This window comes from Aptenodytes patagonicus, chromosome 2 (assembly GCF_965638725.1).
Source record: "Aptenodytes patagonicus chromosome 2, bAptPat1.pri.cur, whole genome shotgun sequence".
In the NCBI taxonomy this organism is placed as follows: Eukaryota; Metazoa; Chordata; class Aves; order Sphenisciformes; family Spheniscidae; genus Aptenodytes; species Aptenodytes patagonicus.
In genome coordinates this window covers 59,451,378-59,464,319 of record NC_134950.1, presented here as the reverse complement: position 1 = coordinate 59,464,319, position 12,942 = coordinate 59,451,378, and the positions used below count along the sequence as shown (strand labels likewise).

At 40.3% G+C, this 12,942-nt stretch overlaps 1 protein-coding gene across 5 annotated transcripts in view; it reads left to right on the top strand.

Moving 5' to 3' along the window:
* PTPN2 (protein tyrosine phosphatase non-receptor type 2) overlaps positions 1-11,530 on the top strand; it is a 34,324-nt gene extending 22,794 nt beyond the window's left edge. For 3 of the 5 annotated variants that reach the window (XM_076330025.1, XM_076330030.1, XM_076330028.1), the window contains 3 exons: positions 244-402; positions 4,678-4,868; positions 6,484-10,520. In XM_076330025.1, the coding sequence (XP_076186140.1) occupies positions 244-402; positions 4,678-4,868; positions 6,484-6,691 (558 nt within the window). In that variant the 3' untranslated portion in view covers positions 6,692-10,520. Of the gene's footprint in view, positions 1-243; positions 403-4,677; positions 4,869-6,483; positions 10,521-11,224 lie in introns of those variants that run through there. The other 2 variants (XM_076330027.1, XM_076330026.1) reach the window with 1 other exon arrangement.
* The last annotated feature ends 1,412 nt before the right edge of the window (positions 11,531-12,942 follow it).

Below are 12,942 nucleotides of genomic sequence, written 5' to 3'. Positions count from 1 at the left end.
TTTATTTGGTTAATACATGATCATTGACTTGTTCATAATAAGCTTTCATTAGATGGTTAACTTTTTTCCTGTAAAAACAATTTAGAAATCATTTGAGATGTTAATTTTGTATATAACTAATGGAAACATAATATGAAGAAATTAATTTTTAGATTGAATTTTATGACTCATTTTTACTTGTTATTTTTTATACGTTGTCTCTCATCAGTAGCAATGACGCTTTCGATGTAACTTTCTTTGCAGATGGAGAAAAAAGACCCATTTTCTGTAGATATTAAGAAGGTATTACTGGATATGAGAAAATATCGAATGGGACTTATTCAGACTCCTGATCAACTAAGATTTTCATATATGGCTGTAATAGAAGGAGCAAAATTTATAATGGGAGATTCAACTATCCAGGTAAATGTTTAGCTCTGTGTATTTAAACATAAACAGTAGACTGCTAACAGTAGTTAAAAATGACCTCCAAATTATTTCAAAGCATGTAACTTTGTGGGAATTTAAATAATTTGCCTTTTTCAGTAGATGCCTAGATACTCTAGAGGGTATCTGATCAACGCCTTCTATCAGCTAAACTTTTTATCCTATGTGTTTGTCCCCTGCTAGATAAAATATAAAAATAACTTGTCTGTACTAATGTTTAAAAAAAAAAAGGTTAAATAGATCTATCTTCAATACTGAAAGGCAAAAGTAATGCCCAGTATCACTTTGAAAAGATAGCAAGGATCTTTTTAGGATTCCTTGGTCTTTGCTATATATCTTCCTAACAATAAAGTTGCCTGATGCTACAGATCAGGTTTATCAGTAAAGTTGCTTTCCCACCCCCACCCCCCTTTAAAATTTGTGTTACGGTTAGTAGAATCTGGCTGAATATAATGAGTTTTGGGGTAAACAGCTTATCAAATCATGCTATTTTATCAGTGTGGCTTGCAGATGTAACAGTAGCTACAGCTATTTTAAATGGCTGGGGCTAGGTGGGAGGGAGGACTGGGAGGAGAGGCTGCGAAACAGACTTAATTCTGCTTTCATATGCTAGGGCTTTTTCATTTTGTTGATCTCTTAAAATCATGAATGAAGCAGATAAACTAAAACGCGTTTCCTCTTTTCTGTGGTTCTGGTAGTTGTCAGATTCTTCTCTTTGACAAATATTTCTTGACTTGCTATGTAAATAAATAATTTTGCACAACTACTAATCGACACCTAGGTAGTGTGCCACTAGTCTGACACCTGTGCCATATGCCTAGAAGGCTGCATGATTCATCCTAACACTAACAGCAGTTTAGCCTCTTTATTTTCTGGAAGCTGTTTCTGGTGGTATGAGGGTATTCTTCTCTCTAATAATTTTTCTGCTTTGTTTTTTAAAAAGCCACGCTCCTAACTGTGAGCCGCCCTGGTTCTCACACTCACCCATCTAGATCACAGGATTTCTTGTTTCTGGACACAAGGGAGCATTGTCAACTCAGAATACTGCTTATCAGTTATTAAGTGTGTTATTTCTTCATACTAAGAGAATGCATAAGAAGGCAGACTTCTCATTTGTTTTTTTCTTTTTCTTGTTACGATTGTTCATAGGATCTTTCCTAGACCAGTGTTTTCTGCAGTGCAGGCAGTTGTCCAGGTGCTTTTCCCTTTAGGCCTCAGGGCTGTGTGCAGAAAATCAATTGGCAGTACTTAACAGGAGTATTTCTCCTTTCAAGGTCAGCTAGATCATTCCCTGCCCCGCCTGCCCCCCATAGGGAACGGTTGTACTGTCCAGAGCATGAGAGGTGTTTACTTCTCTCTGCTGGTGATGGGAGGGCATGAAGTTATTGAACACTTCTCTAATATAACAATACCCAAATGTTCATCTCTGAAATCTCCATGGATTTCGGAAATCAGTAAACTGTGCGATCAAACACAACGAACACTTGAACCTTTACTTGCTTACAGCTAGTGGCTGCAACTGCAACAGTTGTATTCGGGGGGAGTGAGGAGTCTCTTCCCCTCATTTAGCACCTTTGGGATTTCCACCTGTGACTGAAAGGAAGGATCATACACTCACCTAGGTTGCCCTGAAGCCCTGCAGAGGCGTGTGGTTGGTGTGCTGCTGCATGGTGCTGTAGCTGAAACAATTACCTGCTTCCTAATTGTACTACAGCACTGCACTATATAAAATGGGTGAGGTGGAACAAGATTGAAGTTTTCATTTCTATAAAATTCCTTCGTAATAAAGATAAGTTAATATTGCTTCAACAACATAGTAGAATAACTTACAATCAGTCTTTCAGAAAAATCTGTTGAAATGAGTGGTCTCTGGAAAACAAACTTGTGGCTTTGAAAGGACAAAGAAGGTTGAATTCCTTAGATCCGTAGATGTGTTTTGCAGACAGAGAACAAGAATTTTGTAATTCTTGGGCCCCTCACTACAAGAAGGACGTCGAGGTGCTGGAGCGTGTCCAGAGAAGGGCAACGAGGCTGGTGAAGGGTCTGGAGAACAAGTCTTACGAGGAACGGCTGAGGGAACTGGGGTTGTTTAGCCTGGAGAAAAGGAGGCTGAGGGGAGACCTCATCGCTCTCTACAACTACCTGAAAGGAGGTTGTAGCGAGGTGGGTGTTGGTCTCTTCTCCCAAGTAACTAGCGATAGGACGAGAGGAAATGGCCTCAAGTTGCGCCAGGGGAGGTTTAGATTGGACGTGAGAAAAAATGTCTTTACTGACAGAGTGGTTAAACATTGGACCAGGCTGCCCAGGGAAGTGGTGGAGTCCCCATCCCTGGAGGTATTTAAAAGAGGAGTAGATGAGGCACTTAGGGACATGGTTTAGTGGGCATGGTGGTGTTGGGTCGACGGTTGGACTCGATGATCTTAGAGGTCTTTTCCAACCTTAATGATTCTATGATAATTTTGTACTGAAACTTGTGAATCCAAAAACTGTATCTGACGTTCACCTGATTCTGTCAACTGAACATCTTAACCTGCCTTTCTGTTGTGTCCATTCATTCCAAGAGGCAGTACAGGCCCTAAGTCTTAGTGCCCCTACACAGGCATTTTAGCTGTAATTTTAAGGACAATTGTGTTTCTTAAATCAAACTTCATCACTTCTTTGTTTCTTCCAGACATAATTTCACAAGATGCAGTGTAGTACTTCAGTTCCTGAAATACATTTTTGTTGTTCTTTTTTGTAAAGCTGCAGGTACTATCGCAAAATGGCAAAGGTAGTTTAGCAACACAGCCCTCCTTGTCTGTCTGCTCCAAGTTGTACGTTATTTTACTAGTCCTGCCATTCACATAGTCTTGTCGTAGATACTTAAACTTAAAATTACCAGCCATTTAAGCGATTGTTAGTACATGTTTAAAATAGAATTCTTGGTGGGAAATTCCTTCTGTTTGACAAGAGTAATAAAATCGTCTCTGATTTCAGTTCTTCCTGTGTGGCTTATCACTCCAGATGGAATCAGTATTTATCTTAGCCAGCAAGTCTCTCATGGACGCAACTATGTCTTCCAAAACGCCTTTTTCTGTGACAGTTAGGATGGAGCTGCTAAGTGGATTTCTATTTGTTAGTGGCTGTTTCCTTTTTGTTTTTTTGTTTGTTTAAGACAAAACAAAGAAAACCTCTGAGGGTGATGCCTCTTGTGCATGAAGACTCCCTTTGTGAATTTCAGGTCTATACTGGAAGCTCCTCTGCGATGGAGGAGTCAGTTTATTGTTAAAGCTGATTCTGCCAGCAGTTAATTTATAAGTAGCTGGGTTTTTTGACATCAATCTCCAAGTCTGATATTTAGTTTAGACCAGCAGTCTTGAAATCATTCAACAGATGATCATCTAACACTTGTTTTGTGAAGAGTCAATTTTCAGTTCATCTTTCTTATCACGGACATATGGAAGTAACTGATTTTTTTTCCCCCAAGGTATTCTGTCTCTTTACAGGCTGGCTGATTTGTGTGAGAAAAGAACTGATTGTTTTTTAGGGGCGATTCTTTTCCTTCCTGTTACCCTTCTAGGTTTTTTTTTCTGCATGAAATTTTGTTGCAAGAAAGCCTTCAGACTAGTCATCATTAGGACAGTTACCCATTAGGACAGAGATCTAGCAAACCAGTCTTAGTTCTGATCCTTTATTTTTTCTTCCATCTCATTTCAGATTACTTCTCAAAACAAGGTGAATATCTGTTTCATGATGCAGTAGGTCTAGTGGTCCATTAGCCCAGAGGTGAAATAGTAGACCACAACTTTGGCATAGATTTTTTTTTTTTTTCCTCTTTTTTCCATTGGGGTTGCAAATTTCTCTAGTTCTCTCTTTTTAGGCAGCTCTTGGTCCTACTGTGTTTTGGAGCCATGATAAATAACAGCACAGCGTAGGCCTGTGGAGAGTAGAGGGAGATGGAAAGTGCTGAACAGTGCAGGACTATACAAGACAAGTTGCTTTCTCATTGTGGAGCTACTGTGGACCAAGTTAGTGGCCTCATACCTTCACAGTAGCATCATCCTGGGGAAATATAAAAAGGGTTCATTGCTGGAGAAGATGCATCTTCATCTAACCTTACTTCTTCATCTAGCAATTGCTTTTGGTTTTTTTTTTCCTTGATCTAGCAGTTCCTTTAATCTGCTTCTGTGACTTTTCTGTGACAAGACATCTTGGGCAAAGAGGGCTTTCAGTGTTACGGGAATGTTTGAAATATGTTCTCTTTGTTTGCAGAAACGGTGGAAGGAGCTCTCTAAGGAGGACCAAGCACCAAGTTCTGAGCAGTCTCCTCCATACCAAACCAAAATAACCACAGAGAAGTACAATGGGAACAGCATAGGCCTGGAGAATAAAGATCAAATGGAGAAAATAAATACTGACCTGTCCACCAAAGTTCAAGATATCACAGATGGAAACATTGAAAGGTAGGCAAAAGGAAGAAACAGTTTGAGAGGCTGAATTACTGTATGCTTTTCTTATCATAAGAAACCTTCAAGATCTTTCTTCAGTAGAGGGAAAGGAGAGGTGGTATTTGATTTTTTTTTTTTTTTTTAAATACAACTTCAATTATTCCTTGTAATAAGCCTTTATTATTTAAAGGTCAAGAAAAGAAAAACACATGTCTGTGTTTTAGCAAGCGGCTAAACCTCATGCTTGAAAGCCTTTTCCTACAGACTGTCTGTGAACTCTGTTGTGCAGCGTGAATTAGGTCCTAAAAGTGCCCAAAATAATTCAGTACTGATTTTTAAATACATTGCTAACTTCTGTTTGGAAAAATACATGATACTTAAGAAGCACAGAGCTTTTATCACCTACTGCTTTCTATATGATGATTGCAATTGTATCATTGAAGCCATATGTTACCCTCTGTTCATGTTAAATCCACCACGGTGAATAGATTTCTGTGGTTTAGCTGTGGCATGTGAATTTGTCTTTCTCTTTCAAGTTTCTCTGTCTCATGAGTAGCAATGCCTCAGCTGTGAGCCGCTGTATTGGGAATTACCATCCGAATTGCTGTGCCTTGAGGCACTGTGTCACTTGGGCCTGCCCACCGGGGGTAGCGTGTGGATCCCATAGCCAGAGACCCAGAAACCAGACTGGGTTGTGCCGATCCGTGCAGCGCACAGGAGGAGGCAGTGTCTGTCCCAAAGGCTTGCAGTCTGAAACGAGATGCAGCAGTTCAATGTAGATAGATTGCAATTCTGAAATAACAGATGGCTTACTGAATGCCGTGATGAGTTTATCTTTCCATGTCTTTGAGTGTTTTGAGAGAGAATGACAGCAATTCTGTCATCTCAGATGTTTGAAGGAGCCCCTCACGAGCAGGAGGTGGGGCATGGGTGCGAGTGTGGTGTTTGTGTGCTAGGACTCGGACAGTCAAAGCGTGTTTTTTTTGTGTCGGAGTAACGCTTTCTTAGAGATTGTGAGGATACTTTTGGAGACAAGAATTACAAGGCGGCCCTGATAGTGTAACAACACACAACTGATTTTTAGCCTGTCTCCTTGATCAAGATTTGGTTTACAGCCTAAGAGGAGCATCATTAAATCTGTATGCAGACATGAGTAGGTTAGGATCAATATATCAGTGAGGCTAGTGTGAACTCTGCAGTGGAGGCGTACGCTTAAACACTATGAATGTTTGCACGTAGTACCTGACATTGCATATAAAAGCAGCCTCCGTGCAAAAAGTCTTAGCCACTGAATGGGGCACTGACGGGGGTGAAGGACTACGCTCGGATAATTAAGGTAATTCTGATCCCTGTTGAACATGTAGGTCAAGCCCCACTTACATCTTTACGTACGTCATTTACTTGCTTCATGGGGCTTCACTGACCTGAAACTGTCCACATCGAGGTTGTTAAAACAGAATCAAGATTGCTTGGTTTAGATTTTATATATTGCTGCCATTACGCTACTGGTGGGTTGGTTAACTATTGGGAGTGTGTTGGGAAGAGGTTTGTTTTAATATTTTAATAGCCTTTTTTCCTGTTCTACAATTTAAGATTTACCTTTTTTTTTCTTCTTTTTTTTTTCTTTAAGTACTGTCCGAAAAAGACTGCGAGAGGATAGAAAAGCTAATACAGCACAGAAGCTGCAGCAGATGAAGCAGAAGCTAAATGAGACTGAAAGAAAAAGAAAAAGGTGGTTATATTGGAAACCTATTCTCACTAAGATTGGGTTTGGTACACTGATTTTAGTTGGTGCTTATTGTTGCTGGAAAATGTATTTTCAAGAACATTCCTTGTAAGTAAACAGTAAGCCTGTCTGCTCCAGCAGCTGATTTTGCTGCAAGTTAATGACTAGGGGTGTGACTTTAAGCAGTAAACTCCTTACAGCTGGAATGGGTACAGACCGTTCCATACCATAGAGAAGTGATGTAAACTTGATCCCATGTCAACATCTCAGGACTTTCCACTGCAGGTACTTACAAAAATGAACTGCTGCCCCCCAACAGAGTTGATGTTTTTTTTTCTTTATATAAGCAGATACAAACATGCTCCAACTGTTTATACACTTTTTAAAGTGGTGTTCTACCAGATCTTAAGCAAACCTTGAACCACAGAGGTTTAGCTACTGAAGGCTGTCTGGATTTAAATTTACACGCCTGACATAAGCAATAAACAGTTTTGTATCATTTACATTATTAATGCGAAGAAGTTACCCTTAAATGTGTGTAATGTGTAATGTACTAGTGACATGAACATAAACATTTTATATTCTTATGGCCTAGGATAAATATATTTTATAATTGCATATTTAATCTTTTTGTAGTTCACTGTACTTTTAAAAGCTCAGTTTGTACAAATTTCTGACCAAAAAGAATTTGATTTTGAAACTAAATGTAATTATAATATGTGCATGAAAATAATAGTGCAACCATTCCCCATATTTTGACTCTCAAATTCATCATGAGCAGCTAGGGGTCTGATGAAGCACTTACCAATTTCTACTCTGTTAATTTGCATTCCTTATTTATTTTTTTGTAGTTTTCATTATTTAAGTAAGGCTTGGAAATTTGATTTTTTTTTTTTAAGGCTTTTGAGAACTTAGCCCCCACTGAAAAGCATACTGTTACGTTGATTCATGTATTCAGACTTCAACTACTGTTTGAAGGCCACCATTGTTAAAATTCTGACATTCCATTAAATGTGAAACATAATGTTTTGTGTGTCTACAGATTTTAATTGCTAGAAAGAATAAAATTCATTCACCAGTAATAGGTGTAGAAAGCACATCAAAGGAAGCTGTAGTTGGACTTCCACGGGTGGTCGTAATAGAAAACAAATGCTGGTAGTACTCTCCCGTACCCAGCGTGCTCAGCTGCATGAGCCACTTCCGTAACTTCACAAAGTCGAGAACTGCTTTTCGGGTTCCCCAGCACGGTATTGAAGAGGCATGACTTAAAACGCTTAATAATTAATATTTTGGGCATACCTGTGCTACAGTCACTTCAGAATTATTGAGCCACTCCCTTTCCGTTAGTTGGACGGTAACACTTTCTAAATAGTAATTCAACACAAATCACTTTCTGTCCTTTAAATTCTCTTTGAATACAGAGATTGTGTGTGGCTGTATGTAGCTTGCTGTCATTCAAGTTGAGACCTAATAATTTGTAGTATTGGACTGCACTTTGAAACCTGGGTTTTATTTATTCAAGCATTGCCTTGTTGGGTGACTTCAGAGAAGTCGTGTTTTCTCCCTCTGTTTTCCTAGCTTGGTTGTTTTCTGTTGGATACGGGGTTTGGGGGGGGAGGGGGTGGTGGTCTTTTTTTCCCTCCCCCCCTTCCTTTTGTAAAGCGCTTCCTGGATTTACTGCTGAAAAATACTAAAAGAGCTAGATAATTACTTTGCTCCTTATCCAAAGGAATTAACTTGAAAGATTTCCAGTACGTTCAAGCTTAGTAGTAACATACCAGGCATGGGGCCCAAATAGTCTGACATTTACTACGCGAAGCTAAGTTGAGTTTACTCTTTGAAAGTCTCATTTCGCAATTGCCAATGCTATTTTGGACTACGCTGTTTATATAGTAAACAAATGCTTAAGGGTCCAGATAAGGAAAACACGTGTAGTTCTTAGAACATACAGTTCTGAATTTAGGAAATTGCATGTCAGTAAAACAAGATAATTTGTCCTGTGGCATTATGGACCAACTATGCAGCTCTAATAGCAAAATGACTTACTGATTGCTGTGACGCAGTATAGGCAGGCAGCTTACGTATTTTAAGACGTTTCATAATTGTTACAACCACAGTAATTCTTTCAGCCAAGAAGAGGCTTGGCAAAAGATTCTTTTTTCTTTCTTTAAATTGGGAAGACAGGTTTTTTGGTATCGGCTATAACTGATAGTAGGTGTAAGTGTATGTGCCTTAAAAGATATTTTGGTTATGGAAAAACACATGGAATGTAATTAAATATAAATTATAACAGAAATATTCCAGATTTTATTCTAAATACTGAAAAGCAGCTAAGGAAAAAGTGCAGGCGAAACCTTCACTGAAATCATACTGTCATTTCTCGCCTTTCTGTTTGCATGAGAAGGATTTCCTGGGCCACCAGTATCCTACAGACGCTGAGCTCTGACTGTGTCTCATCAAGTTGTCACTTGAATTTTTTTTCCTGACTCCGTCTCCTAAATCCTGGCTTTTTTGTTCCCTCGATCCTGAGCAGGCGTTCCTCTTTTCTGGGTGGGGCGGGGCAGGAGGGGGCCGTCTTATGTCATCTCTCACTCTGTTACCTTCTTGATGCAATAAAGCAGGACTTGCACATTCAACAGTTGATCTGTAAAAATTCGGTTTAGTTCCATGATTGTAAGTATCCTGAGAGTCTTAACTGTTAATAATTTAAGTACCACGATCTAATACAAGTCTTGGACAAAACTATTTTGTACAGTGAATTGTCCATGACAGTGTGGGCGTAGAAGGGAAATTAAACATCAGATCCCTTAGTACATTCCAGGAGATAATTTGGACAAAACTCTTCTTTCTGGTCTGTCAGTAATCCTTCAAAACCAGAATCTGGGGGAGGCTTGTTTTCTTTTCTGCAGACTGAGCCCTTGTGACACTTTGTTATTCTGTAGGATTTATACTCGCAGCAGTTTTGCACAACTTGGATGTTAAATAGGAACAAATACGGGCCAAAATGAAGAACTGTCACTCCCCGTGACCTCTGTCGTAGGAAATGCTTAAAGAAAGAGTAAACATGAAGGACGTGCCTTCTGACCCCTCTCCTGCCTCCCCCCCCGCCCCGATTTCTGGCAAGCTGCTGGCTGGTCCTGTGGCTGCTTCTAAAATGCTGTTGCACTCGATTCGAAGTGTTACTGTGTTGGGTTTTTCCCTCTGTTCTGGAAATACATCAGTCGAAGTACTTGATGCGTAGTGGACTTCTTTCGGATTTGATTAAACAATGTTTGACTTGCAGATGAGCACTTCTGTACAAATCATGCATGTTGTTATTAAAAAAAAAAAATCACTAACAAGCGCTGCAAAGTTGGAATTAGTCCTTTAGGTTTCCTGTTTATGTTCTTGGTGCAGGGACAGTCCACCTAGAGTGACGGTACAGCTGTACTTTTTCTCTTGAAATGTATCGAGTAAAATAATTGAATTCAGCATGAAATAGCGATTTGAAAAAAACGGCAGATTTATTTTATGGAAGTATGATGTTGCAAGTGAAACTTAGCTTATTCTGTTAAACCTTGAGTAAAACGGTTTACTTGACATCAGTTTATATCCCACTGAAAAGGGAAGAGGTGTAAATGTGTATGCATGCATGCGCGATTGGATTGTGCAGGCAATTAAAAAGCCTGGCTAGCGTTACGTTTAATGAACGTTAACCAAATTATTTAGGTTGCTGTTTGGCATTATGGTTAAACCTGAGACGCTTGAGGACTGCACAAGAAACTAAATTAACGATGGCAAAAGGGGAAGTCTTCTGCATGGCCAAGTGGCTTAAGTCGGAGGACGAAATTTGCAAAGTTGACGTAACGCAACAGTAGTCTTCCTGGGCTTTCTTGTTTTCCCCAAAAGTTTTAGGTCAGCCTTTCATTTTTATGTACGAAAAATAAATGTGTTCAAAATTGCATCTCTGTCTGAGTCTTTATTTAAATTGGAAGGATAAATACTTGGAAGAATTTTTTTTAACGTGTCTTAACTGATCAAAGAAAACCCCTTTATGAATCAGCGTAGTGCTTGCAGAACTTAGAAGCGTTTTGCTTGTAGTAGCTTGGATGTTTGGTGCTGTAACCACCGAGGTCTTGTTCTGTGTTCCTCGGGGTAGAGCCTTACCTTCCCCAAGAGCAAAATGTCCAGTGTTGGGACGTCTTCCTCACTGCAAGAAACCTTTGCCTAGAAACACTCATTCCCATGCCGCTGTGCCGGCATTGGCATTGGCCTACAAAGCCGTGAGAGGTGACGTTAGTGCTTTGAGGTGCAGCCTTCTGTAGTCCCACTGAGGCCCAAGGAGACTTCAGCAGTGCTTGCGCTTAAGCGCGCGAGTAAGCGGTTTGCTGGGCTGAGACCTAGAGGTGAAGCTCTCCAGCAAGCGTGTGCCTTACACCGTAATGTGGAAATACTTCTGACAAAGCAACGGCTTTCCAGGAGCGCTTGCTACAGGCAAACAGTAGTTGGTAGTTGCTACAGGGAATGCATGAGGAGCTGTTTGGTGTTTGTAGTGAGTCGCAAACCCGCTGTCTGCTCTTACTTCTTTTTCTTTCTCTCCCCCCACCCCCACCCCCCCGTACTGTGTACTGAATCGGTGACTTTTCTTCTGCATTGTATGTCGCAGGCCGAGACTGACTGACACCTAAGCCTTCAAGACTTGTGAATATTCTGCAGCTATAAACTGCAAATTATTGCCATGCAAAGCGAGACATGAACCTCTCTTCGGGAGCAAAAAGTGAGGTCTGTTAAGTACCAAGAAGGCCTCAGTTATCTGTTTACAGCGTAAACTGCAGCGAGGAGATGAAGACCACCAGCAGCGTGCTACTTTGCAAAACAAAATAATTTGCCGTCTTGTGTTTTTATAATGCCTGTATTAATGTAGAAAGATGTAAAAGAAATAAATTAGGAAATATTTTGTTTTGTACTGCCATTCTTATTGTATTTTTATACTTTTTGGCAGCATTAAATATTTTTTTAAATTGACAATATGCTGTTGTGTGCGCATTGTGTTAGGGAGAAACTGTTAAGAGCCTGTTTTGCAGAAAAAGAAAGCTTTCGCCTTAAGGTTTCCTGATCTCCTGTCTTAACTGGAAAACGGCAAAATGATTAGAATGTGCTTTATGCAAATGTTTTCATTAATGCTCCGTATTGTAGTTTGAGCTAGGAGGAACTCTGGCACCTTTCTTTTGTAATACGCCACTAAGAATATTATTTTATTCATCTGCCCGGTTGGTTTGGTAATCCTGATGTTTGCCATAAACTACGCACAGAGTGTTCAGAGCTACTTTGTGGAGGGAAGGGGGTTTCTTGCTGATGCTTTAAAGGGGGGAAAAATGGGAAATCTGATGTCTCACTACCCACGGCCATATATAACCAACGGGTGCTGAGCGAGGGCCAAGTGCAAAGCACACAAAGTGAACGGTGTCTTTAATTAAATGGGTTTTGGATTGTGTCATCACAGTGTGTTGTATGAATAATATTTTACTTCACATCTCCCATCTCCTGTCAGCGTTCTCCCTGACACGCCCTGAACAGCTGGATTAGAAAAGGGTGAGCTGGAACGCTGCTTAAAGGAGTTCTAATGGACTCAGCAGGGTTTCCAGCCCCGTACCTTCTGTAACAGAGCTGATCCAAACTCCGCACTCGCTGATGTTCTCTGACAGGTTCAGATAAACCTTAATTCACCAAGAAGCTGTATTCAGTATGACTGTCTAAACCAGGATGTGGTGAGGGTTTATATGTAACTTGTACTTTGCATATTTTTGTAATGGGTTTTTGTACAAATCATACGGCTACTGAAGGTAAAGCATGGAAGGGGGGGAAATCTAGGCCCACTAAGGCTATTTTTGCTAAAATAAGCAGCAACCTGGAATCTTAACGTGGTTTCGAGGCTCATTCACGGAAGCAGCAAGTACGTTCAGAGTTGTGCTTAACTTGAACGTGAGGCTGAATCAGGGGAGTACTTAATGCTGTTACTTGACCTGAATACATGCTTGACACCGCCTTGAGATAGGCTAAATCACCAGAGCCTGGTCTGTCTAAATATTTTACTTCCGTTAGATGATTAGCATTGTGCCTAGCCTGTGCTGGAGGAGCAAACAACATCACAACTTGATTCAGCTTTCATTTTCAAGTTGGTGCAGCTGTGAGACCAGGAGCGTTTGCCATGAGAGATCAAGGTCTGGCCGAAACCACTGCACTAAGCCCTGTTGTTGAACGCAGGAACGGAGCCTGTTCGTACCACTCGCTACCTCTTTGGACACGGCTTTCAGCCGTTCATGCCTTCTACCTTCTGCTGTGATTGGTGTTTTCATTATTTTTGTCCCCTTCGAATTGCGAGGA